Raw genomic sequence first — 26,853 nt, 5'->3', positions numbered from 1 at the left:
ATTAACCAGTTTTGCCGAGTGGTTGGAGGGTATGGTTAATCTTCTCCCTTCAAATTTAGTTGCAGCTTCAGGGTAGAAGATATTTTTTCTCTTTCAATGTTCTCCAAAAGACAGAAATATTGTAGATAGCCATTTTTTATCCATTTGGAAAACTTCAAAAGCCATAGGATGATAATACTCTTATTAAGTTCTGACAATTCAAAATGTCATAGAACTCTATGAACATAAAACACTTCAAAGGAATAAGTTTCAGCAATGGCTACATGTAATGATCTTGTACTGTAACTGCTTGCAAAGCAGTGTATTAAAGGCATAGGGAAACTTGGCCCTCCAGGTGTTTTGGGACTACAACTCCCATCATCCCTAGCTAACAGGACCAGTGGTCAGGGATGATGGGAATTGTGGTCTCAAAACATTTGGAGGGCTGAGTTTCCCTACGCCTGGTGTATTGTATATAACTGTAGCATATTTGTTTTTCATAAATGCTATTGTTGAAGTCGTCTGTGTATACTTAGTACTTAAAGAGAAACCATGATTTCATTTTATTAAACTTTTCATTTTTTCAGATCACCTTTTGCTGCTGTGACAGATTATTCTGTAACAAGGAACAATGTCATACAGCTCTGTCTTGAATTAACAACTATTGTACAGCAGGTATGAGGTCACCTTCATATCTTGTTTAGTTTTATTTTAAAAGAAGCATTCTGTGTAAGATTGTAAACAGAGGTTTCCTCTACAGTCAAACCATTTTTATTTGCTTAATGACTAAGATATCTACATTGCCAATTCCTGCCTGGTAATTTTATAATACTTCATTTTATGTTCATTTCCTTGTAGGGAGAGGAGAGGAAGAATGTGTCAGGAAATTTTGTATTCTTTGGAATTCTTACTTAATGTTAAGTAATTCATTTCCAGTATCTTAGAGATGTTTCATTCACCACCTTGTGAGAAATTATTTAGAAGGCAGGATATACATTTATTAAATAAAAATCTAATCCCCCTCCCCAATGTATAACAGTAGCCTGTTTTTATTGCTGTTCACCTATAACACTATAACAAGACAATTTATTAATTTGCACATTTGACTTTTCTGGAGTGGAAGGAATTAATATTCACTGTTGATCTATTTATTAAAGAATATAAAGAAGGAACAGTATCACCAGGCAGTTTAACACCAACATATGAACATATTAGTTTAGAAGTGAGTGGGACCAAAGTGGAGAAAAATCAGCCATAATGATCATAGCTGTCTCCCATCTGTATTTTATTATACTTTAGTCTGTATCTCATTTTTACTCATGCCCCTTTGTTATGCTTGAAAGATTGCTTCTGCACATGTAAAGTTGGCCCCTACTTATTTGAGATAAGATACCTACAAGTAAATGTTGATTTAATTGAACATACATTTATTATAATACAAACAGCCTACATTTTATTGTGTTTCTGTGGCTGGACAGAGGGTGAGATTCAGTTAGTGCAAGCAGTGCCTTCTTATGCAGCTAGTGTTCTTGTTCATCACCCTGTTGCAGCCCCCTGCACACTCCTGCACACAATCTGCTCTGGAAGGTTGGGAGACATTCTGGAGCAGATTTTTTGGGCATTCCAGGGTGGGAGAAGGAAACTGGAAGTCCCATTGTGCAGGCAGATTTCCATTGCATAGGATAATACCAATAATTGTCTTGTAAATTTTGTGTATTTTTCATTATACAATTTAAATTAAATACCCATGTTTTATTGTTTACATTTAGAAGTGTTGTCATGCTAATTGGGGACTATCATACTTCATCAAAATTTATAGTTAATATTGAAGGTATCACATACCTGTTTTTAGTTCATAGCATTTGAGATTTATGACAGAATTTATCTGAAGGACTACTTTTGGAAGATCACTTTGACTGCATGGAGATTATATAAAATTAAATAATGGCAGGGATTATGCAATTGTTCTTATATTCATATGTTTGAAGGCGTGTATAAAATGTATTGGGTCTGCTGCATGGATCTCTTGGTTTAATTATTACTTGTTCACTGTGCTTGAGAAATATGGTGGTTTGGGGCTTCTTGGACACATTTACTTTATAGTTGCATATTGACAAAATGTATTCAGGTTTTAGAGCTGCCATACTTATTTCAATTATTGTCCTATATAAATAAGTTCAATAAATTATTGTTAGTTAAATACATTTTATAAGTCTTTCCCTACAATTCATATTATATATATATATAGAAGCCATTTTAGCAAGATAGCAATAATAATAATAATACCCACACATGAAAGTTCCTACTGATGTCTGCACATAATTTCTTCAACACATTTGATATAATTCCCATAACAGAAATCTTTATGTGAATAATTGTGTACTGCACAGTGGATCATGTGTTCTTGAAGCCATCTCCTGAACTATGCTCCTTTCTATGTAAAAGTGTCAGTCAAACATTCCATTCAGGCTGGTACTTAATATGGGTACTTAGGAAAGCATGGATTGTCTCTTCTTGACATGTTCACCTGATAAAATAGTGCTGCAGCTTCCTAACATACCTTAAGATGTATGCAGGGGGGAGAGAGATTTCTAGATTAGGGTCTGCTGTTTTCTGTCACATCCAAATGCTTCCAAGGCTTCCTTTTGGAATCTAATCACAAAGCCCATGTTGATTCCACACTCTGCAGATAGGTGTTAAAAGCCTCATCTACTTTTTGTTGATTAGGGGTTTCAGAACAGCAGAGTGATGAAATGTTATTTTTATTCGTCTTGCTCCCACAAGCCCCTTGCTCATACTGCTTCAGGTGGAGGAAAAGGGCTTTGTGTTTTCTGTTTCCATATATATATATATTTGAAAAGCAGCATGTACAAAAATCTGATTGGTTTCCACATTGCTATAAGCATTGTGCATAGAACTGGTTGTCCTAAGTCTATCTCCCTGGCAACACTGGTTGTCCTAAGTCTATCTCCCTGGCAACAAGAGCCTTTTCACAAGTTATATAATAAATTATGTGTATAGTCAAGGTCTTTTCATAAGTTAAAAGTTTAATTTTTAAAAATTCCATTTGTAGAAAAGAGAGAGACTTCTAGTGGCTTTTCCTGTGGTTTAAAGATCACATTTATTTGTCTTAATGCTTATTAGTACCTTCTCATACTTCAACAGGGAAAGAATATTGCCCTGGGAGACAGCTGTGTGGGCATCTTCACCTACTTGCTAGACATTTCAGCTGACATTTATGTAGATAATGCAATAGGCTTCCATCTTCAAGTTTAGTGTAGGTGTGAGTGCCTTCAGTTATTTCCCGCATATTCACCTCATTTCATTAAGAGAAAGATATATGAAAATGCATTTCTGTATAGTTTCTCACAAGTTTGTTGCATTTCAAATACTATGGCGGTGGTAGAATTCACATGAGACAAGCAAGAAACAAGGAGTGAGGAACTAAGTAGGTAGGTCCTGGAATAGCTAGATAGGTAGGATAATAATAATTTATATTTATATGCTGCCAGCCATTCTGGGTAACTTCTAACAAACTAAAACATCAAACACAGGAAAACATTAAACATTAAAACCTTCCCTATACAGGGCTGCCTTCAGATGTATTCTAAAAGTCATATAGTTTATTTCCTTGACATATTACAGGCAGGCATTCCACAGGGTGGGCCTTCTGCCTGGATTCCTGTAACCTCAATTCTCTCAATGAGGAAGCTACCAGAAGGCACTTAAAGCTGGATCTCAGTGTCCAGGTTGAACGATGGGAGTGGAGACGCTCCTTCAGGTATACCGGACCAAAGCCATGTAGGGCTTTAAAGATCAGCACCAACACTTTGAATTGAGCTCAGAAGCATACTTGGGAGCCAATGTAGATCTTATTTGGTCCTGGCAGCCACTCCCAGTCACCAGTCTGGCAGCCACATTCTGGATTAGTTGTAGTTTCCAAGTCACCTTCAAAGAAAGCCCCACATAGAGTGCATTGCTGTAGTCCAAGTGGAAGATAACCAGAGCATGTACCACTCTGGCAAGACAGGGTGCAGGCAGGTAGGGTATCAGCTGGGATACCAGATGAAGATGGATAGATTTAGTTGTTTGGAAGGATTGGATAGCTAAATGGATGTGATGCACTGGCAGAGGAAGAGGAGTGCGGGGAGAGCGTACCGCCCCCAGCAGCACGATCCCGGTGGGGTGCCATCGCGGCTGCCCCCCCTGCCCATGCTGGGTGCCACACCCCTGCAGGCGGCACGTCACGCCCCCAGGACGCATGCCACACCCCTGTGGGTAGTGCGCCACACCCCTGGGGCGCGTGCCAGCCCTGCCCCCGCTTGCTCTCCGCCCCCCGGTGCCGGAGAATGAAGCTCTGCCACTGATGTGATGTAGATATATATTTGCAAGACTCAGAAGGAGACTCAGCCATATGATAAAATATTAACAGTTGGGTATCCTGTGATTTTGCTTTGAGCCATTATTTAATGGAAATTGACTTCCTGGTGCAGATCTTTGCATGCTCTCCCCAAAACCATACAGCAGGGGTTCCGAAACTGATAATCTGTGGTATGTCTTTAAAAGTACAATAAAAAAATCATATAACATGTAGCACAGCTCATGGCAGTTGCTACAACAGAGAGAATAAACATTATCCCTCTGAATATGGTCATATTATTCCAGTGCCTTCTCAGTGACTCAGGCTTTGTGGAACTGAAGACATGTGCTACTTTTGCCTTAGTGGATGATAGATTATCCTCTAGCTGGATATTTTGAGGAAACAATAGTAACTTGCTGTATGCAAACATAATCTATATTTGTCCTGTATTGGTGAAAAAGGATCTAGTGGACTGAGCATGGGTGCTTTAGATGTGTCTACAGTTGTGCATGGCTGCTGCTGTTGTTAAGTAGAGCATGCTGTCATAAATTTAGAAAAACAATACAGCAAATATACCTGGTAGCTGCATGAAACATTGGATATGCCAATATTTTCTTATTTTTTCCCATTTTCCTTTACAGTGAGGATTATTTTAATTGTAAAGCTTAAAAATATGGAGAATTTATATTTTCTAGTTGTATGCATATATGGATTATGTTTCAAGACAGCTCTTAGAGTTTAAGATTGTGAACTTGTTTGTTCACATTTCTAGGGCATATTTTTGTTTCTATTGAATTAAAATAAACAAATAATATGATTAAATTTGCTTATTTATTTTTGGCACTGAGGAATGTATTGTAAGTGTGTGTTTATATGTATACACATGCTTGCATTAGTTATTTCATTTATTATTATTATTTTTAAAACTATACTATATTGATTTTCAGGTATAATAACTAAGGAGGCAACAATAACATTAGTACCAACTCACCCTGCTTTCCAAAGTAGAGACAATGTTAAAGAATAAGGTTTTTTATTTTCATTGAATGTTCCAACTTAACTGTACAACCATAATACTATACATAGAAAGATTAATTGTAAAAGATAAAAATAAGAACAAGGCTAGGATTCTTAAAATCTCCAGAGACAGCAAAACCTATTTAGCTCATTGTTGAAATAGACCACAATCCTGTACACACTTGGGAGTAAGTTTCACTGAATTCAGTGGGATGTACTTCTAAGCAACGTGCATAGGATGGTGCTGTTAACTGATAATGCTATCGGTACTTTTCTTCTAGAAAAATAGGTGCCAGTACTCACCATGAAATTGTAACAGTAAGTGCCACACTTTTTAACAGTAACAAAAAGAGATGCCAGTACTGTGTATCATTGAGTACCCCCCCCCCAAAAAAGTACCGGCTATCAGTAATAATGTGAAAAACTGTTTAGAAATAGGACAAAGTTACATTCAACTTGGCAGCTATTTGCATTTTTTAAACAAGACTTTAATAAAAATGATTTATAGAAATGTGAGTCCTTAATCTTCATGCTGTACCATTTCCCACTGATTTTAAAGTAACATAGATTATCTTTGAGATTCATCATAAAACACAAACTTTGACATGTGGTGAATATTGAAGATTATGGAGGCCAGAGTAAAACTGGGGAGGGGGAGAGTAACTCATTAAATTATCAGTGAAAGAGGTCAATGTGCACAGAAAGGATTCCTTTTGCAAGTAACACATTGAATACATATTTATTAGAAGAATATCAGTAAAATTAATTGGAAATGGTAGATGGGTCACTGGGAGAAAAAAAGTATAATTCTTTTTTAAAACATCCTTCTAAATAACTATTTGTTGCAAAGAGAATTAAGAAATGAGGAATATGCTAGGGAAAATATCTAGGGTCTTACAAAATATGTAAAAAATACACAGTTTCAAATACTAAGATCAATAATAAGTTTTCATTGGGGGTTGCATTTCTTGGCTTCTGCAGTGCATCTACTGTAAACGAGGGGGAAGGAGCACCAGTGCTTGTAATATTATTAATATATTGCCTTCAGGGTACAGAGTGAAAGAAGCAAAGATGTCCTGAAAAACTCTTGTTTGTTTTCGGGAAAGTTGTTGCTTTACTTAGTGAGTGGTTAGGGATGATAATGGGCTAGATTAGAGGTAGTTAATGGAAGCTTAACTCAAACAAGACAAAAGTGTTCTTGGTTAGGGGGAAAAGGAACTAGGAATAGGGATTAACCCTGTTTTGGATAGGGTAGTACTCCCCTTGAACACTCAGTTTAGGAATACTCCTACATTGAACTTCGCTTCTAAATGCTCGGTAGAGGCCATGGTCAGGGGTGCTGTCCAGTTTATGCTGGTGCACATAGTGGCACATCCCTTATTTACACCAAATATAATTGCAGTGTGCTCTGTGTGGGGATGCCTTTGAAGAGTCTCTGGAAATTTCAGTTGGTCTACAAAGCACCAGGAAAGGTTTTGGTGAACACTGACAACTGGATGCAGATAGTACCGTATTTTTTGCCCTATTCGACGCACTTTTCCCCTCCAAAAATGAAGGGGAAATGTGTGTGCGTCTTATGGGGCGAATGCAGGCTTTTGCTGAAGCCTGGAGAGCGAGAGGCGTCGGTGCGCACCAACCCCTCTCGCTCTCCAGGCTTCAGGAAGCTACCAGCAAGCCTCGCTGCGGAGCACGCCCTATGCTTCGGGCAGATGTCCACAAGCCTCGCGCGCCCGGCGGGAGGTCCCACCGGGCGAGCAAGGCTTGGGGTGGCAGCCTGCAGCCCGAAGCACGGCGCGCGCTGCGGAGCACGCCCTGTGCTTAGGGCAGATGTCCGCAAGCCTCGCGCGCCCGGCGGGAGGTCCCACCGGGCTCGCAAGGCTTGCAGGCAGCAGCCTGTTCTGGGGGCTGGGGTCAGGGGAAGCTTGGGCTTCCCCCGCGCCAGCCCCGCGCCTGGGGGGGGGAATAATTGTTTTCTTTATTTCCCCCCAAAAAAATCTACGTGCGTCCTATGGGGTGGTGCATCCTATGGGGTGGAAAATACGGTACTTACCAGTACTTTTACAACAGCTGCATGTTCAGATGTGATTTAAGGTACTGGTTATTACCTTTAATGCTCTAAATATTCTAGGTGCAGGATAACTTGAGGGCTGTCTCCTTCCACATAATCCTGTCCTCTCTGCAAGATTTTACGCAATGTGTTTTTGTGTGGACAGGAGGAGTCCCCCCCCCCAACCCCAGGAGACTCCCAAGTGGAATAATGACTCAAGACAACATGCTATGGAATTAAAATTGGCCACAACTTTATTAAAGTTTCAGATGTAGGGAGACCTTGGCTTAGGCATTGGGTGTTTATCCCTCACAGTCACTGGCCGGGGTTCTGGGGAACATTAGGGTTATCCAGAGTGTGGGGGGATTGGGCTGGCTCTGGAGAACATATGTTCAAGCAGAGAGCCCACCCCCCATTTTGCTGTCGTCACAGGGGAGAGCAATGACATCCAGTTGGCGTATGGCCAATGCTTCCCCTCAGAACAACCCCTTTAACAGGGGACCCTGGGATCACCAAGGGGGGGGTCACCGCTTCACGCCCCCCCCATTAAGTGAAGATAGACTAAAGGATTACACCCAATGCCTGAAACTGCCAAAGTTGTGACATTTTGCTACGGGGAAGGCAAAACCTGCCAATGCAGGAAAAATCCTCTCCAGCCCTTCAACAGCGACCATGACGTAGCAGCGCCTGTGTACCTGTGGAGAAGAGGTTAACCTGCAAAGGAAGGCTTAAATGTGGGAGGGCAGGGTGGGAGAAGCTCTGGAGCCAACTGGTGATTCCCAGGTAAGATCCACCCTCTATTGTGTGGGTATGGCAGTCCCTCTCCCTACCTGGCCAGGTTCCCTGGCAACTCCTCCCCAGGTGGGATTGGGTAACTGCTTAAGGTAGGTGGAGACCTCCAGATAACCAGCCTGGGGAGGACGAAACCAAGCTATATGGCCAGGAGCCACACAGGATCCGGGGGGGGGGGGCTGCACGCGACCACACAAAAGGCACCCCCATTTGATGTGGGGAGTGGTCATTCCAGTGATGCAACATTGGAATGTCCAATGGGACATTGGAGATACATGCTGTGTGACTGCCTGGCCTTGAATTCTGGTCCACATAATTGTTTTTAAGATATGCTGTATTTTTCAAGCATTACTGTCATTTGTAGGTCTCTTGCATTTTTTTGCAACAGAGATAGAAAGATTTTATGAATATATATTTTTAATAAAATATGTCCTGTGCAGTAGTTAGCAGGGCTGATGTCTTTGGCCTGTACTCTATGCTGTTGGCTCCACTTCATATATTGTGTTATGGTGTCAGTCTTGGCCCATGGTCTTGAGTTGCTGCTGTATAAATCACAGTTCCCTCAGATACTGAAGCTCTCATGATTCTAGCTCAGTTTTGGACTATTCAAACCTTTTTTTTTGTTTTGTTTACATAATGCACTTCTTTTCCTCATATATTGATAATGTGAGTTTGTATTTTGCTTTTAGAAAACTTCATTCAGTGCTATCCATTCCGAGTGATTTACGCAAACAAAATGCTTACTGTTTCTTTGAAACTATGTAGTTCCCATGGATACTGGCATCACAGTTTCTAAACTGTTAAAACTGAAGGAGCTGTACTTGAATTTAAATAGCTACGTCTTAATTCTCTTCTGTTGCATTATATTGTGTTTAGGTAGAGTTTTTTTGTGGGGAAAGGACCTTAACCAGTGTTAGAAACTGAGATATGAAAGCTAGGAGCTAAATGGCACATTAAACCTAGATTATGGGCACAACAACGGAATGTCTAGGCACACTTTTTAATAACTAGAATACAAAGATGAAAATGAATGAACTGCAGCTAAAATATTATGTTCATTTTTCACGTGGTCCAGTCCTCCCCCTGCCCACCGTTCTAATATTCTTAAGACGTTCTCTAGAGAGCAGCTTCATTGAAGTGGGGAGGCAGAAAAAGGTCTTCCTTTCCTTCCACTCTGCAGTTTTAATCTGAAATCTTAGGTGCAGTACTGCACCCAGAGCTCAGAAACTGCTTGCACTAATGAAATTCCTGGTCACAAAATGCACCTAGAATAATGGATGTTTTGAACACTGACCATAAAAAAGTTTAGAAGAGGTGGGAGTCCATAACAGTAGTGAAGCTCTAGCTGTGTTGAAGGATGCATGAGCCTAGATATTTAGAACCCTGTAAATGAGCAACTTTCATACTTATATTTCATAGCAAGCACTGAAAGTTGCCTTTCTTTCATTGTGTATACTAATAGCCAGGACAGAAGACAGGTTGCTGAAAGCACATTTATGACTAGAAGCACTTAATCCTAAAACCTGGTGCACCTGCAAATACTTTACATTTATTTTTAGATATACTACTGACATTGCAAGGATAATAAATTCACAGCCAGCTGTGACATTAGCGAATGTTGTTCACATTCCTTCAAATTATTCTGTTTGAATTTGAGACTTCTGGAAATAGCAGGAAGGTTTTGAACACAGTCAGTGAGCTAAACAAGAACCTTTCTGTGTCCTAAACTGCTTTGGGGACCCTCAGATTCCCATTACTTCAAAGAGTATGCTGTTAACAGGTCTTTGCTCATAATTTTAAAAGTAAGAAGTCCTACCCACCTTATAGCACTTCATGCAACTTGCTCCATGGTTGAATTATGCTCACTTGTGCTCATGTTATAAAATCTTCTTGGTAAGTCTTGGGCTTTGCCTGAGCTATAATTGACCCAACTTTCCCCCCTGTGTTCTGGATTTCCATCAGGTTGTATTCTGAGGAACATAGTTATGGTGAATTGGGCACTCAAAAATAATTGCAGGAGAAACGGCATTCTTTTTATTTTCTTAGGGGTTTTGTTTGTTTGTTTGTTTGTTTGTTTGTTTGTTTGTTGGCTGCCTTCTATGTACTTTCCCCAAACTTGTGCTAGAAGAGCGGTGGTGTTTTGATCGATTTTCTCAGAATTAAAATGCATGTGCACAAAGAAAATGTTATGTTTCCCTTCCACCAGATCAGATTGGCTTATCTGTTGCCTACTTTAGCACAAGTGTAACTGCAACGACTCACAGTGCAGTCATAATCATGTCTACTGAGTTGTAAGTCACACTGAATTCTGTGTGATTTTCCCCCTATTAAATTGGCACAGCATTGCAGCCTACATTTCCTAGAAACATTTCTCTGGCTAGTTTGCCTTTATTTGTTGGTGATTCACAGCAGTTTTGTTTTAAGAATTGTTTTGGTAAAAAGTTACCTCTGAGGGAGTGCAACCTTTGATTGTAAGCCGTATCTCCCAAACAATCACACCATACTTCATCTCCACTTCTAGTAAGTTAAAAGTGTTCTTATTAAGTATCCTTAATAAGAAATACATCTGTACACCAATAATACAGCTTTAATCCTTGATTTGTAGTCGTCATTTCTTTCTGACATGCCAGCTCATGAAAGGAATTCTTTTTGCCATGAAAAAAGGTCTGCTAAAATACCTCTCCTGGAAAAATTCCAGAAGGATAGCCATGTTTTACCTTGTCTGTAACAAATATAAGAAAGCATATATTAAAAATAAATAAAAATAATTTCATCATTGTTTAAGTGCCAGTGGTCTCTTCAAATTAACCCAGAATGACCACGAGTTTCTCTGTAGTCCTTGCCATATTACCTAAAGTTCCTGCAAGATTTATCGAGACTTGCCAGCATAGGATACAAATAAACCTATGCTAACTATGGAGCAATGGATGGCACCAACATGCTCTATTAGTGCTACCATTAAAAAATGTTAAAGATGAAATATAGGTTTGTTTTACTCTTCAATGTGGATAAAACAGCCCAAAAATGTAGGCTTCCTTTCTACTGAGAAAAAAAAATGTTATATTGCAGTGTTGAATTCCACCCTAAGTGGTTAAGTGTGCTTAGCAACACTAGTTTTTCTGTATCTGGAGCCTTATAATGGTGCTTCTACATTCTGCTTTCTAATTTTCTTTATAAATGTTTGATTGACTTATTCAAAAAGAAAGAAAGCTAAGAGCCTGGGGGCCCTACTGGCTTGAACCCTAGTACATGAGTATCCCCTGTGCTCCTGCTGTGTCCTCTGTCCCCAGTCCTGCCTCTGATTATTGAATAAGTAAACCAGGGATAGAAGGAATTGAAAAGAATGGTGAAGGAAAGATGCATGCATGCACTTGTGGGGAGGTGACATGGACATTATTTCTATATGAATACAGCTGGGATAGAGGGTGTTTGCAAAAGTCTGTGAACAATTAAAATCATTCCTTTGTTTCTAGATTTAAACATATCACTGGAGCACAAAAAATAATATTATTGTACTCTGTTAATTTTGTTTTTTTCAGGATTGCACAGTATATGAAACAGAGAACAAAATTCTTCATGTGGTAAGTAGAATTTTTAAAATAACATATGCTGATAATGAACTCAATTATTTGAGTGCCAATTCTTATAGGAACAAAAACTGCACCATGCAGGCTGACAAGGGTTGCAGCCCCCCCCCACCCCACCCCAAAAAAGCTCAGTGAGTATTGTATATGCTTAGTGACCACAAAGCTGGCTGACTGTTGGAGGGGCTTTTGGAAGAAGAGAAATATAATGGTTTATCCTGAAAAGGGGAATAGCACAGTGCAACATTTTCTTTCAGATCCCTCTGGTTTCCTTTAATAGTCTTTGATCACTTCAGCATTACCTTGAGCATTATCTTTTAAAATGCAAAAGTAATCAAAGAGTCAAATATGGTATGAAGCTTTCTCTTACAATGAGAGCCATCAGAGCCCTAAAGGGTGTCCTTACTTCCAAACAATAGAGAGACAATTCTTGCCACTCTTTCTGGCTCTTTTCATAAATATTCACATTAATCCTCATTAATCCACAGAGTTTCTTGCTTCCCTTTCCTCCTGTTTGTGCATGCTACTCCCCTCTGCTTCATAGAATCATAGATTTGTAGTTCCTCCTGGTTTCTCTCCAATCTGTGTGTCTTCTATGAAGCAAGGACTCACTTCCTCCTTCTCTTATATTTTGAAAGACAGTGTGTATATGCGTGCTTATAATATGCATTAATCTGATTCTGTACTGTGATATGGATTCTGGTAAACTAGTGGCTGTAAACAGTGGCGTAGCGTGGGGGGTGCAGGGGGGGCCGGCCACACCGGGCGCAACATCTGGGGGTTAGGGGGCGCAAATCCACGGGTTAGGGGGTGCAAATCCACGGGTTAGGGGGCGCAAATTACTTGCCTTGCCCCGGGTACTGACAACCCACGCTACGCCACTGGCTGTAAATAATGTAAGTATAGCTCTAGTCCCAATTCCTTGTGCTTAACCTTTTCTAACATATAGTACCTCTGCTTGATTGCTGGTAGATAGCTTTCCCCCTGAAGCCCCTATGCCACAGCCCATGCTATTCAAAAGTGTCCATTGAGAAGGCTGTTTCAAGGTTGGGAGAAAAAAAATAAAATTTTGTAAGCAGCCTTCTCTTTGTGCAATTTTGGATTTAGCTAGTTGTTTTAACCTTACAGCAATCCAACAAGGGAGGCAAGGCTGTGCCCAAGGCTACTCTGAACTTGAGAACTGGGTTGATATTTTAACCTGGATTTCCTACATCTTCTTTAATGGTAGGTGGCTGTGCACTGCACACCCATGGAATAATAAATCAAATGGAACATTTGAGATATAGTCTGTTACAGAATTTACCAGCATCTTGTGCATGCCAATAGAAAACTTCTAATTTATATTTAAATCAAAAACCTCAATACTCTCCATCATGAGGGTGTTGATAGAACAGTACAAGAAAAGGAGGTGTTAAAAAGTGAATGTAAATATTTGTAGATTGCATACTGCCGTTACAATCTGAAAATATGTACCTTGTTGTATTCTTAAGCCAATTATTCAAGAAAAAAACCAAGAACAAAATCTAAGTCAGGTCCAGACTGTCTGAACAGCCCTTAAACCATTTTTTACGTGGCACCACCATGGAAGTAGGGAAAAGTGTAGAAATGTTGATGCTATTTGAATCCTTTCCCCAATCCTGCTCAGGTAGAAGAATTCCAGGTTTTTGGATTGTCCTCTAATCATGATCTTTCTAGAATAAGGGACAGGGAGTATGCTTGTTCCCCAAAGAATGATATTCATTGCCACTTAGATAAAATAGGAATTTAATCTGAATATGTAATAATGTATTTTAAAGGCCAAACATGATTACTGTCCACTGTGTTATGAGTTTTCATATTCTTGATTGTTAACGGAAAATGCACTTTTTATTTCTAGTGTAAGACACTATCTAGCGTCTGTGACCACATAATCTCACTCTCATCTGATCCTCTTGTGTCTCAATCTGCTCACCTGGAAGTGATCCAGCTGGCAAACATCAAACCAAGCGAAGGGCTGGTAAGATGTACGCAGTTAATCAAAACTGTCATCCAGGACGAAAGAAATACATTCTACGAATAAGACCTGTATTTGGCATATCTAGTTCTTCTATTTGTAGATGTGATCTTCAGTCAGCTAGTGGAAATTGCATATTAATAATTACTGTATAAAATTCTTAAGGAAATATTGAAAAAAAATAGTAGCAGTTGAAAGCTACCTCTTTAGTACTGTATCTCTAGTGGTTGGTAAGCTTGCAAACCTGTGTCCCTCCTTTACGCCCTGAGTCGCATTAATGAAGAGCTCACAGTGCAATCCTATACATGTCTACTCAGAAGTTGAGTTCAATGGTGCTTACTCCCAGGTAAGTAGGTGCAGGATTGCAACGAGAGGCTCTGGATGCAATCAGATATTTAATGATGTTGCTTCTAGGTTAATGGGTTTAGGCCTGGGATGTGGATTTCTTGCATCCCATAAAATAAATTTATATGTAGCAGCTGAATGTTCTTAAAGAAAACACTTCCATATTGGTTACATAATGCAGGAAAAAATCCTGGTTGATTTAGGAAAATGTCCCCCCCCCCTTTCTAGCAAGATTTATTGATAATTTTGTTACTTATATGAACTCCTTCGGTATATTTACAATAAGTTACGCTTGTTTCCTGGGTTCCTCATATTTGATATGAATGTTTATGCAACAGTTAATAAGCGCTAAGGGTTGTAGCCAAGGCTGAGCAAGTGAAATTCTACTTATGCAACAAATTTTCAATTTCCTCTCCTACCCTGCGCCCCACAAGTGTTCTGGAGGCTCCCCCAACCCTCTGCATCTCTTTTTGAGGTTGTGGTGGGGCTGAAGAAGTAGTTCTGTTTTCACATAAAGAAGTCTGATGTACCAGCAGTACTGCAGCATGTGATAAAGCTCAAAGTCTTTATTTTAGTGGATACTTTTTATATGTCACCTGAAGCTTTTTAAGACTGGATGCTATTTAAATATTTTCAAAATTTGTTCATACTGTACTTAGTGCACTCTGCCCTGCCCAAACCTTCCATTCCTACTGTAGTACTATACTGCCGTTCATTCGTAATCTCATATTTGTCTCAGTGCCACCAGTTCAGGTAATAGACCATTTTCAGTACCATTGTCTGCTGTTTTTTCCATCTCACATATCGTAACTAATGTTGGTTCTTCATGGTTTCACTGAGATTCATAAACCTTTCCTAATTCAGCTCTCCTTTTATTGTTTTCTTCTTCCAGAAGTGCCCTTTAAGATGTGACCAAAACGATTTTATTTTACTGTAAATTTTCTATGTTTCAAGCCTCTATGGTTGATTTTCTGCTGCTTTGTCGGTTTAGATGGCAAGGTTCTCCATGCATGGAACTGTTTATTCATTATTTGTTTGAACTGTATATGGTACAGTAAAGTTATGCCTCTTAAGAGTACTTCAAGAACAAAAAGTGGATGACAGAAACATTGAATGTATCTTCAGATTTTTAACTTTTGCCTTTCCCCACTGTATTTTGTAGACAGTAAGCTCTTTAGGGCAGAGCCAAGTGGTATCAATTTCCTGGCAAAACATGTTATTTGGGGATTCTGTAAAGTATTGAGTTGTAATGGTTCACTGCTTATGTAAACTATTTTTGACACCTGTCATTGAAAAATGTTTCATGAGCTAAATTTGTGTAAGCTACTTAAATGTCTGAAATAATGATTGCTATAGAAGTGAGAATGGGTGTCTTCAAACCTTGCTATGATTATCATGGGTATTCAGCAGTTTTGAAGGGTCTTCCAGATTTTTGTATGTCGGAAAATGTAAGCAGAACAGCTGGGTAACCAAATTTCCTGTAGAACTTTTGATTTATCTGAAAGCTATTTATTATCTATATAAAAAGCAGGGAACAAGGGCTGCATTTCCATGTAGGGAAACCTTCTCGGGGCCCAGGCCTATGGTGGGCAGAGCAATTAATGTGACTCTTAACTTTTGCTCAGTAGGCTACATTCCAGCTACACAAATGCCACAGGTTTCTGTGCGCATGTACATGCATCTATCCATCATTGTACCAAGAAAGCAAGATTATTATCACAGTTCAATAATACAGTCAAGCTAGGCAACAGCCCTCAAAGAAAATGTGATGCACAAATGGTGAGGGTTGCAGTCTGGGGGGAGGTCTGAGGGCAGGATAAAGAAGTCAGGGGGGGGATCCCATTCATCCTCTGGGCCTGAGATTTCTCACCACTGATCCCCATTTCTTACTGTTGCCAACTGGAAATAATGATAACAGAAGATAAATGAATTACAATAATACATGTTAAAAGAAGGCACAGGCAACAAAGACAAATAAAACCTCTTCAGCTAAGGTATAGGCAATATGAGCTCAAGAAGGATGGAAATAAGGAACAAAGTGAAGCAAATGGTTTTTTTGCCAACTTTTTATTGTGAGTGGTTTTTAGGAACCAAATGGTTGAACCATAGGTGATAAAAACAAGATAGAAACTATGGAAGAGTGGGCAGGAAATGAACTGGCTGCTTATTTTTTAATGAATGCATTTCAGCTTTTATCCCTTTTATATTTGAGGGCTCTAAGGCTTAATTACTACTGACATTGTTGGGATGTTAGGCATTATTAATTTAGTGCACCATTTGTGATATCAAAGAATATATGTCTTTGGATGGCCTTGCACAATTGCATGCTACTAGGGATATACTTGTCAGTATATGGAAACAGAGGGGCCAGCCTCTGTGGAGGGGGCTTGCAAATCGACAATACTGTGATCAGTGATTAATGTAAGAGGAAGTTGTATACCATGTGCAAAGCCTGAGGTAAGGTATAGCTTGCAGAATTTTAAGACACAGGCAAGAAAATAGCTGTAGTGGTTAAGAAGCATCAAGATTCATTCATATGATCAATTTGCAGTTTTTTATCCAGATGGGTTGGTTTGTAGGAGGAGGGTAGAGATTTTACATCACTGGTTTAATTATAATCACTGGTGTGTGTTTCTGTGATCTAGATTCTCAAAATATGAATTGGACTTGTTTAACTAACACTTGTTTAACCTGTCAGGGATCATTATGTCACTTTTGCCTGGATTCAGCATTGATCAGCAACTCTATATTTAGTTTTTCTATATTCCAGTTTTGGCTGGAATCTTGATAGAAAAGAAAAGTCAGAGGTGCATTTTTATTATTGTGCTGATAAAACCTAATTTGGCATTCCTGAACAATTAAATTCCCAAGTTCAAACAGCAAGACACAAACTTGAACAGAAAGAGAAAGAGAACAGGATGGACTTGTGGGCATTTTTGAGGGAAGGCAGGAAAATACCAAGTAACCAGTCATCACCATTCTTAAACTTCACAGCTAAGAACCAATGGAAATACAGTGGCAGGTTTTACAGGTAACACCACTAATGTCATATAATCAATTGTATCAGTGGCCACTGAGAAACATATTAGGATTAACCTCTCTAGAATGCTATGTAACAAAATTATTACGGCATAGGTTTATGAATGAACCAGACATCATTCTTACTGTACAATCATGATGATTTGTGATCATGATAGTATCGAGGTGCTTATATGAATGACACTTTCAATACTGGTTGTGCCTGAAAATATTTTAGGGCAAATGTACTGCTTCATTTCTAATCACTATATGCCCATAGCTTCCTGCTGAAATCCTTTTCCCCCACAATTTATTTGGTTTATTGCTGTTCTGATTTTGTTGTGCTGTAGCACAAGAATGCCCCTTGCCCAGCAGTAATAATATGGTAACATTGGAAAGCATTGGAAAGCAATTAATAAAGCAGAATGTATATGAACTGCCTAGTATAAATCCACCACTGATACATTAGTATTGCATCAATGGCATGTTGCAGAATATACCTGCAAAAAGGGTCATTCTAGAGGGGCCCCAAGTTCCTTTTATCAAATGCATTCAGTGCTATCCTCAGTTGATATATGCATACGGATACAGTGGGGGAAATGTAAATAGTGAGAAGCAAATGACATGCAAAATATACAAGCTGTGACAATTATGTTAAAAGTTTAAATATATATATCATAAACATAGAGACCTTTCGCAAAGCAGTACTGATTATAACATCCAGACATAGCTAAGTTAATTTACAATTTTTTTACTGTTTCTAATATGTTGTTTAGACAAGACAGAGTTGTTCTCAGACTTGTAAACAACATCTGAGTTTAGTAAATCTCAGTTTTTGAACCATACAGTATCTAAGAATCCAATCAAAATGTTCCTTAAACTAAATCACGCAGGTTACATATTCTCTTTGTAATGTTAATCAAAGTTTTTTTACAGAGAGATTAACTGGATTATCTCCTATCAGAACATGATAGGTGCCTCAAAATCTTGGGGATTTATATTACTGAAAGATGCACATTAAAACCCCTTATTCACACTCAGAAGGTGTTCCTGTTTTAAATATGTCAGAGATAAATACCTCACATTTTGCTATTTATGTTCAAGTATAAACCCCAAACACCACTGTGTAGTATGTGGAACAAGTGTTTGGCAATTGTATTATATAGAACAGTTGCCATAGCTTATTTATTTGGTGATGCCTTGTCACCTCATGAAGCTTCTGCTAGAAGTCTGCTCATGGGGTGCTCCTGCCATTAGAAGCAGTACAGAAGCTAGGGGCCACAGGAGTAAAGTGATAGCAGCAAAAAATCCTGCACCCATTCCCTACTCCAATGGAAGCCTCTGCTGAATCTGTTTCTTCAATGGACATAACGAGTTACTGTGTTGAACACTAATGAATATCCGAGCTATTGTCTTTATTTCATTTAATGACTGTTAGAAAAAAGGTAGTCTAAACATAGTTAAATCTTATATCCTATTTGTCTGAATAACGCAATTTGTTTTGAAGCTTTTTCTTTTAATATTTAGAAATAAAATAAATCTCTGTGCTTCAAGGAAGATCTTCTGCAGCACATCCTCCCACCTGTGCCTTTTTTGCTGTGAATGCTTTAGGTGTTCTGTCTCCCTAGAGTGGACTAATTTGCTTGACATTTCTCATCTTTGCATATTTATGCCCTTATTATCTTCAGAGTAATGACATAAAATTGTCTGTGGCTACGTACCTGAAAAGGGTTATGTGTTTTATGTCATGACTATGAAAATTGAGACATGTCCTAGCTTCAGCTATGTTGAACTAACTTGTTTTGAGTTCTGGATTTTCCTTGCTTTACGTGTACTGTTTCAGAAAACAATCAGCTGCCAAATGTCTATTTTTTGTTGTTTTTAAAGTAAAAGCAAGAAATTTGTTTTGGGACCCAGGCTACTTAAAGGTAATCTAGCAGCTCTTTATTGGTTCTAGTTATAACTTGATATTTTTACATTAAAAGGATAACAAATTGCTGTTCATTAGTGCTGGTCCCTTGTGCAAAGCAGGCTGACAAGACTCTAAAGCTCTATATAGTTATAAAGCACTATGGCTCCCCCTGCCCCATTCAAGCCACCAGAGGTCAGACGGTGTACAGATTTGGAGGAAGAATAAAAGAAAAGGGACAAATTGAAGTAACAGTGTCAATGTAATACTGCTGGAAAAAGACTCTATTTTCTTGAGTTTAGCATTTGATACAAGTCTGGATCAAAGCTGTAGTAACACCTAAAATGTACTGCCTGAGGTGGCCCCTCATTCCCATATTAAGGCTAGCCCTGCCTTGCCATGATAACAGAATGCTTTCAGTAATAGTAGCAAAATCAATTTCATCCTGCAGAGAGGTTTGCCTCTGCTGTAAAATCTGTAAAGGTTCTAGAATGTATATTGCATTTTACTTTCATTTCAATTCCATAAAGAAACCGGTGGTTCGATATGGCATGCTTGTGTTGTACTCTGAACACAATTTATCCTCTCTACTCTTCAGTGTCAGTGAAGTTACTCTGTAGGAAATTTACTTTTGTCTTTGATGCTGTTAGTAGATGGCGTAAAAAAATTACATTTACAGCCCATCATCACTTCATGGATTAAAGCTTTCAGGCTCTGTAAGGTCTTGAATATCTTTTTTTAAAAAAGGGGAGCTATTTCTGTGAATTCTTCTGGCTCCTCATTGTAAATGATAAAGGGTAATCTTTCAGATATGTGCTCTGCAATGGAAGTAGAACAGCCATTATCCCCCCCCCCATTTTATTCTGCACACTGCCTTGAGCGTTTCTTGAGAAAGAGAATAACAGGTGAAGGACACTCCTTTTTTTCTTTAGCAAGTGGCACACCCAAAATGTCAAGCAAATGAGCAAATTATTTCATCATAAAGACCCAGGCCCACAAACAGGAAACCATTCAAATCATACACAGTGTCAAAAAAATGCAGTTCGTCTCCTCAGAGCCTACTCCAAAAACACACTGAAATGCTCAAATGTGGAAAATGAAATTGAACACCACATGGGTAATGCTCAATCCACATAAAATGTCCCCTCAAAGGAAAAACCCAGCAAAATCAAATTCTTCCAGATGGACTAGGAGAAGGTGAAAGACTGACTTAATGCCACATTTACGCATCAATGTACGCCTGAACCATACAGACAGCACAGTTGAAGGAGTCATAATACGCTGTGCAAAGCTGGTCAGGAATAGCATCATTTACTGACCAGCCTCTGGGAATCAACCTAAATTCCTCAGCAGATTTTTTGGGGGGCAGTGCCTAAAGGAGGCATTTAGAAGCATTCAGTAGGGCATTGGCCTGCTCCAATTAGCTTTCTACAACTAAAATAAAACAAGATTTCATTACTAAATGCAGTGGTCTAATAATGTGAAGATAATAATATGTAGAAGACCATTAAAACTATTGCCCTCATCTAGAAAATATCATATGGGTTGTTGTAAAAGTGGAAGAGGATCAACTAAAATATGCTTTGGTAGTATCCTGGGGCATGTTGTCTACATTGTGTGATACAAGATGGAAATATAGTACGATAGAGGAATTTAGCTTCTCCCAGCAACTATTTAATTCCACTTGACTAGAACATTTTTGAATGTGATAATCAATAAAGCACCTTAGATGTAGGTTAGTATTCAACCAGTGTTATAACACATATAAACATTCCCTAGGTCATAAAAATATAGCTCATGTGTTCCATAGAGGCCTCAGTTCATGTACTATTTCTAAAACTAGGCATATTTTATTTATCTTTGTGATCCGTATTAATCAGCAGGTATGAATTGGTTATATACAAATTCTATATATAGTTCTTTGATCAAAATACATTCCTGCCTTTGCAGAATAATACTTTTACTTTATTTGTAGATCTAGTGGGTAAATAGAAGGCTCACAGGTTCTGCAGTTTCGCTGAATTGCTTTTATAGTTTTCAGTTTTTTTTTAATTCTTGACTATATAGTCACTATTTCAGTATCTCAGAATTATGATGTGCCTTTTAAAATATTGGATTTTAAACAATATGAGTTTATACTATTTATGTTACTGAGAAATACATGTAGTGATGTTTTGGTCAGCTGAGCTGGTTTCTAATTATTAACTCAGAAGACTTTGAATTCTAAAAATTTTGGCATCTCAAATGACTTAGAATATTGATGGCATTGTAGTCTCCCCTGTGACCCCCCCCCCCCGATTTTACAGTTCACTGTGTAAATCTGTATGCACTATGCACAGGTTGTGCTTTGATTCAATAGTACCCTGGATTTGCCTATTTCAAGGGATTGTGTTTAGTGTTTATAATGGAGTGCCTATGGATTCTACTTATAAAATGGACACTTTCTCTGGTTATGTTCATATTATAACCTTACACTTGAGATCAGTGAATATGAAATTGTTCCCACCTTAAATAGCTCCACTGACATATAGTTCATTTCAGTTTTGCCGTGTGGATTGGGATTTTCCCCCCATGTCACTACAATATTTTTGCAGCGCTATGAAGTCACCTCTTAATCCACATCGTGAACCATTGCATACAAATGAGTTGCACCTAGAGACACCTGCCGCATCAAATAAAAGGAGTTTACATGTAGTTTCTTCTGACAGAAACACTTGGTATTCCAGTGGCATGTGTTAGTGGTATTACTCAAATGCTGCTAGAGAGATGTTAGATGGGTGAGACGTTTATATTGGATGGCAGTAGTTTGCAAGAACTTTACAATTTTTTCCCATGATGTCTTTTTCTTAGGGTATGTACATTAAATCAACATATGATGGTCTTCATGTAATTACTGGAACAACAGAAAATGTAAGTATTGTTATCAAATTTGCTGCGGCCTGGAACATATTTTTAATCTAAACTTTGGATTGTGATTCCCCTTTTGCTTGCGTACGTGTGTATTAACCGCAAAGGATCAAGAGCATGTTTGGGGAAGGAAGGGGTGCACGTGGGAGAGCAGCTTGAAAGAGCTTGGGCTAGAGTCGGGAGAAAGTTAGCTTCAGTAATGCATATAAACTGGACTTTGTTCAAGGGAGGAAAAAGTGTATCACCGTCATACCTTGTCATGAATTAAAGGAAATTTGTCTTAATTCGCATAGGATTTTGTGCTGTAGTTTGCTGTGGTGCAGTAAACACATTTCCTATCTAATAATGTTTTTGGGTTTTTTTTATTGGAAATCAAATAATATTAAAAGCTGATAAGTTAATATCTCATCTAAGCAGCACACACAACCCTTCATGTCTTCTTTGTTTATAAAACTAGATGTAATGCCACCAGATTCGAAGTCATTGTACCAACTACTGAGAGTTTGAGAAAGGATAGTCACTCTTGCAGACATTCACCTCTACCCATATAGTAGCCATTTTCAGACTTATGCTTATTCATTTGTGTTGTATGAGAGGTATTCTCTAGGTTCCTCTAAAGGACAGAAGCCACCTTCTTACGAAGGAAACTCAAACTGCTGAAAATATCTGAAAATAGAATTTCCAATGACATTCTTAAATCAACCATAGAATTCTTCTTCCCATACTCCACCAGAAGTGGAGTTAAACTTCAAGTCACCAATAGTAGTGTTTGTACATTGTTTACTATACAGTGCTACCTCGTGTTAAGAACTTACCGTATTTTTCGTTCCATAGGACGCACCTAGTGTTTTTTTTTTGGGGGGGAAATAAAGGAATTTCCCCCCCTTTATTTCCCCCCCAAAACCAGGTCGGGGAATCCAAACCAGGTCAGGGAACAGCGGGATGGCGGCACTCCGCCTCCCCGCTGTCCCCCGAGCTTGTGGGGCTGGCGCTGGGGAGAAGCGCGGGGCGCTCTGCTTCAGCACTGTGGGAACTCCCGCAGGCTCCCGAGGCTTGTTGATAGCTTCCTGAAGCCTGCATTTGCCCCATAGGACGCACACAGATTTCCCCTTCATTTTTGGAGGGGGAAAAGTGCGTCCTATAGGGCGAAAAATATGGTAATTTGTTCTGGAGGTCCGTTCTTAACCTGAAACTGTTCTTAACCTGAAGCACCACTTTAGCTAATGGGGCCTCCCGCTGCTGCCGCACCACTGCCGCACGATTTCAGTTCTTATCCTGAAGCAAAGTTCTTAACCCAAGGTACTATTTCTGGGTTAGTGGAGTCTGTAACCTGAAGTGTCTGTAACCCGAGGTACCACTGTAGTTGGAAAGCTCCTGCCACTACAGTTTCCCACAGGAAAATACATGAGGGTTTCCAACAGGTGTTCTACTGTAGGTTAGGGGCACAGCCCACCACCGAAATGCTGCGATGCTTTGCATTCCTGGTACTTAATGTGCATGTCAGTAAACTAGTAACACACTCCATCCTGTGTCAGTTTGGCATGCATGCTCACACAATTGCCTTGCTTCTCTATAGTAAAAACTTCATTGAAACTGCCTTGATTGAAGCTTCTGTTGGGATGAAAGTCACATCACAGTGACTAACAAGATCCTCTGATCAGTCCCTTTATCTAATCAACATGACTAATCACAGTGATAGGTCTGAGTTCTTGCAAATTTAGTTGAGGCTATAAGTGAGTTACTAATGTGCGTGGAGCAGAACAATATGAACAATTACAGCCTTCCATAGTTCTGCTGAAGCAGTTTCCATTGTCAAACTGAATAATAATAATATGGTTAAACTGAATAATCTCCCATATGTGTAAACATAATTTATTTGAACTGTGACCGGTATCAATATAATAGTAATACTTTCCATGTATTGCTCTCAACATAATTTGTCACTTAATAAAAATCTGCACAGATATTGATAATACATTTTTAGAACGAGTCCATAGATTGATGCTGTTGGTGGTGTTTAATATTTAGTGCTCTCAGAGCAAAATAATTGAAAAAAATCCATAATATATAGTACTACTTGCCTTGTTTTATAGATATTAAAAGCATTTATTCCATAAGGGCTAAGTTATATTTGGAGGAAATGTAAAGTGGTTTCTAGTTTGCCTTAATAGATATCATTACACTGCAGTCTAATTAAATTCAATGTGATTATTCTGCTTAGAGCTTCTTCAAGAGCAGCCCCATATCCAGCCCATTGCAGTAGTTTAAGCAGGAGGTCGCTTGAGCATGGACAACTGGGACCAGACTATTCTAGTCCAGGAACAACTGTAGATGGCAGTTTATCCTAAAATGGGCATAATTCTCCTGGCCACAGATGCCACTTGAGACCCCAGTTCCAAGATGGGATTCACGTGCCAAACCACTTGCACCATGAGGCTTTCCTCCCTCTCCCTTTCCATTATTGGCTCCAGGATGGTGGTGGTCATGAGAACCCTCAGAACGGTGTGCAGGAGCAGGGGAGGGAATTGTTCTATCTGGTAATCTGATATACTTGAACAGATGGAACATTTGTAATATTGTGACATTGAATTCTATTCCATTAGTACTTCCAGTGCTCAAAATTTCTTTTTGAGGGAGAGTGCAATCCCTCCCAGACCCAATGATGTACCTAATTCCCAGACACAGGAACCACCTACCATAGCACCTCCTTCTTAACCAGTATCCAACCTCAGTTTACTGGCCCCCATCCAGCTCTTCACTGCTTTCAGACACCAATCCAACACCTTCACAGCCTGTCCTGATTCAGATGGAATAGATAGAGCTGCATGTCATCAGCATACAAATGGTACTTTGCCCTCATCCCTGCATGACAGCTCCCAGTGGTGGGTGAATAAAAATCTAAAAAACAACACATCCATAAAAATAGGTGAAGCAGATCCTACCTCATGGCCAAGAAGGGAGAATTAGAGATTCAACAGTAGTTTTTTAAAATCCCTGGATCCAGGGAGGGCTTTTTCAAGACATGCCTTTCCATAAGCCCTTTCCAGGAAGTGGGGATAACTCCCTTCTATAAAGACGCAACCACTCCCTGCAGCAGTCAAGTCAGTCCACTCCTACCATATTTTATTAGCCTTGATGGGCAAGGATCGAGACGGCATATAGTCACCCTCACTTTCAGGCTCCTATCCATGTCATCAGGCTGCGACAACTGAAACTGATCACACAAACTGAAACTAAACCATGATCCTGGGATCTCCAATGGGACTAGAATAAGTGTGACTACAATGTGCTGTATTGGCACAATAATAGCCAATGTATGTTACTAGATTGTAAGATCAGTTGTAATATTGTGAAGCATTCAAACAACTTGAATCTAGTGGTGGTAATCTCACTAGAGGGTTTGAGTGTTGCAAACGACATAGATCATAACAGTTTCCAGCCTTACATTTAGTTTTTGCTGTATGTGGCATGTGCCATTTTAGAAGCTATATCCCACTTCTTTCTCACACAGGTTGTAATGCCTCTTCTTTGTTGCTTTACTTGAATGCATAATTTGAAAATAAAAAGTGTCTTGTTTGTTCAGAACTACTGGTTTTACTCAGTGCAGATTGAGTAAAACTTGTACAAATAATGGACTAAGTTTTCTCTAACTGTATGATATCCCCACCATTTTTAGAAGTAAGAACCCTACCGCATGCTTTAGTCCCGTTCATTTCAATTCGCCATGGGAATGCTTCATTTTCTCTGGATTTTGATCTGAATCCTTCCAGTCAGTCCATCCTGAGTTTAAGCTGCATTGATTTAAAATGTTTAACTTTTGCCCAGTTGCTATCCACAGTGTTTTGTATTATCACTGCATTTTTAGAAATCTTCCAACTTCCAGAGGACAGAAGTAGGAATTGATATAAATGGCTTCTGATCATAGTACTTAAATTGAACTCCTGGTGTTCTGGGTTTTCTGTGGTGAAGAGAAATGAGTGTCTGTGTTTACTTGCACTGGAAAATGATTTATTAAACTTCAGGAAAAAAATATATTATGTGATTATCTTAAAAACTATTGCAGTTAGGTGAGAATTTGGGACATTTTGTGTATTCCATGGATCACCACTCTTTGTGCCCTTGCACACAGAGCACCTTTGTCCAGTGGCACAGCAGACCTGGAGCAGCAGGGGAGGAGTCAACCTCTCATGGCACCCTTGAAAGATCCCATGGTTCTCATGAGGGGCTGATCCACTGAGTGCTTAAAAGCCTCAACTGCACAGCAGTCAGGGTCATTATCTTGTAGAAGAGTTTTGTTTTTAAGTCACTGAATGTTCTACATGAGTGGTTTTCAGACTTACCACATCCAGGGAACCATTTCTGTTAATTTATGAGCTCAAGGATCTTTGTAAAATTCCTGTCGTTTTGAATGATTCAGGATGCATGTTCTAGGGAACACTTTCAGTACTCGTGGGTGCCCTCTATATCGGTCCTGAATTAAGAGTGCACCAGGACTTTCAGCACCCATAAACACACACCATGCAGTCTAAGGAAAGATCAGTAATGGCAGAGAAGCTGTTTTGGGGGCATCTTGTCAGAATAGTTGAACACTACCCTGCTTGGATCACAGAACCCTTCTAGAGATTTTGTGAGTACTCAGTGGACACACAAAACTCAGTATGTTTGTATTTTCTCTCCTTGTCTTGCAGCCCCCCTCAAGGAAAACGAGGGGGGGTTGTATCTGTTAGCAATAGGGAGTACTGCCCCCCATCCATTCATCTTGAGGAAAAAGCTACATGAAATGTGCCTCTCTGGCTTGAAGTAATGCTGCATGTCTCATTTATAACTGGGAAATGGAGGCTTGTAGTCCAGCCCATGATTCCTCAGTGAGGAATAACACTGTGTTATTTGATCCAGATTATG

General features: G+C 39.3%; 1 protein-coding gene across 5 annotated transcripts in view; it reads left to right on the top strand.

Moving 5' to 3' along the window:
* CNKSR2 (connector enhancer of kinase suppressor of Ras 2) overlaps positions 1 to 26,853 on the top strand; it is a 298,892-nt gene that overhangs the window by 138,398 nt on the left and 133,641 nt on the right. For all 5 annotated transcript variants that reach the window (XM_082220567.1, XM_082220568.1, XM_082220569.1 and 2 more), the window contains exons 6-9: positions 567 to 654; positions 11,735 to 11,776; positions 13,656 to 13,775; positions 21,895 to 21,954. In XM_082220567.1, coding sequence (XP_082076693.1) covers positions 567 to 654; positions 11,735 to 11,776; positions 13,656 to 13,775; positions 21,895 to 21,954 — 310 coding nt within the window. The remainder of the gene's footprint in view (positions 1 to 566; positions 655 to 11,734; positions 11,777 to 13,655; positions 13,776 to 21,894; positions 21,955 to 26,853) is intronic.

Source organism: Podarcis vaucheri (genome assembly GCF_965113315.1).
Source record: "Podarcis vaucheri genome assembly, chromosome: 4".
Taxonomy (NCBI): Eukaryota; Metazoa; Chordata; class Lepidosauria; order Squamata; family Lacertidae; genus Podarcis; species Podarcis vaucheri.
This window is presented reverse-complemented; position numbering and strand designations above follow the sequence as displayed.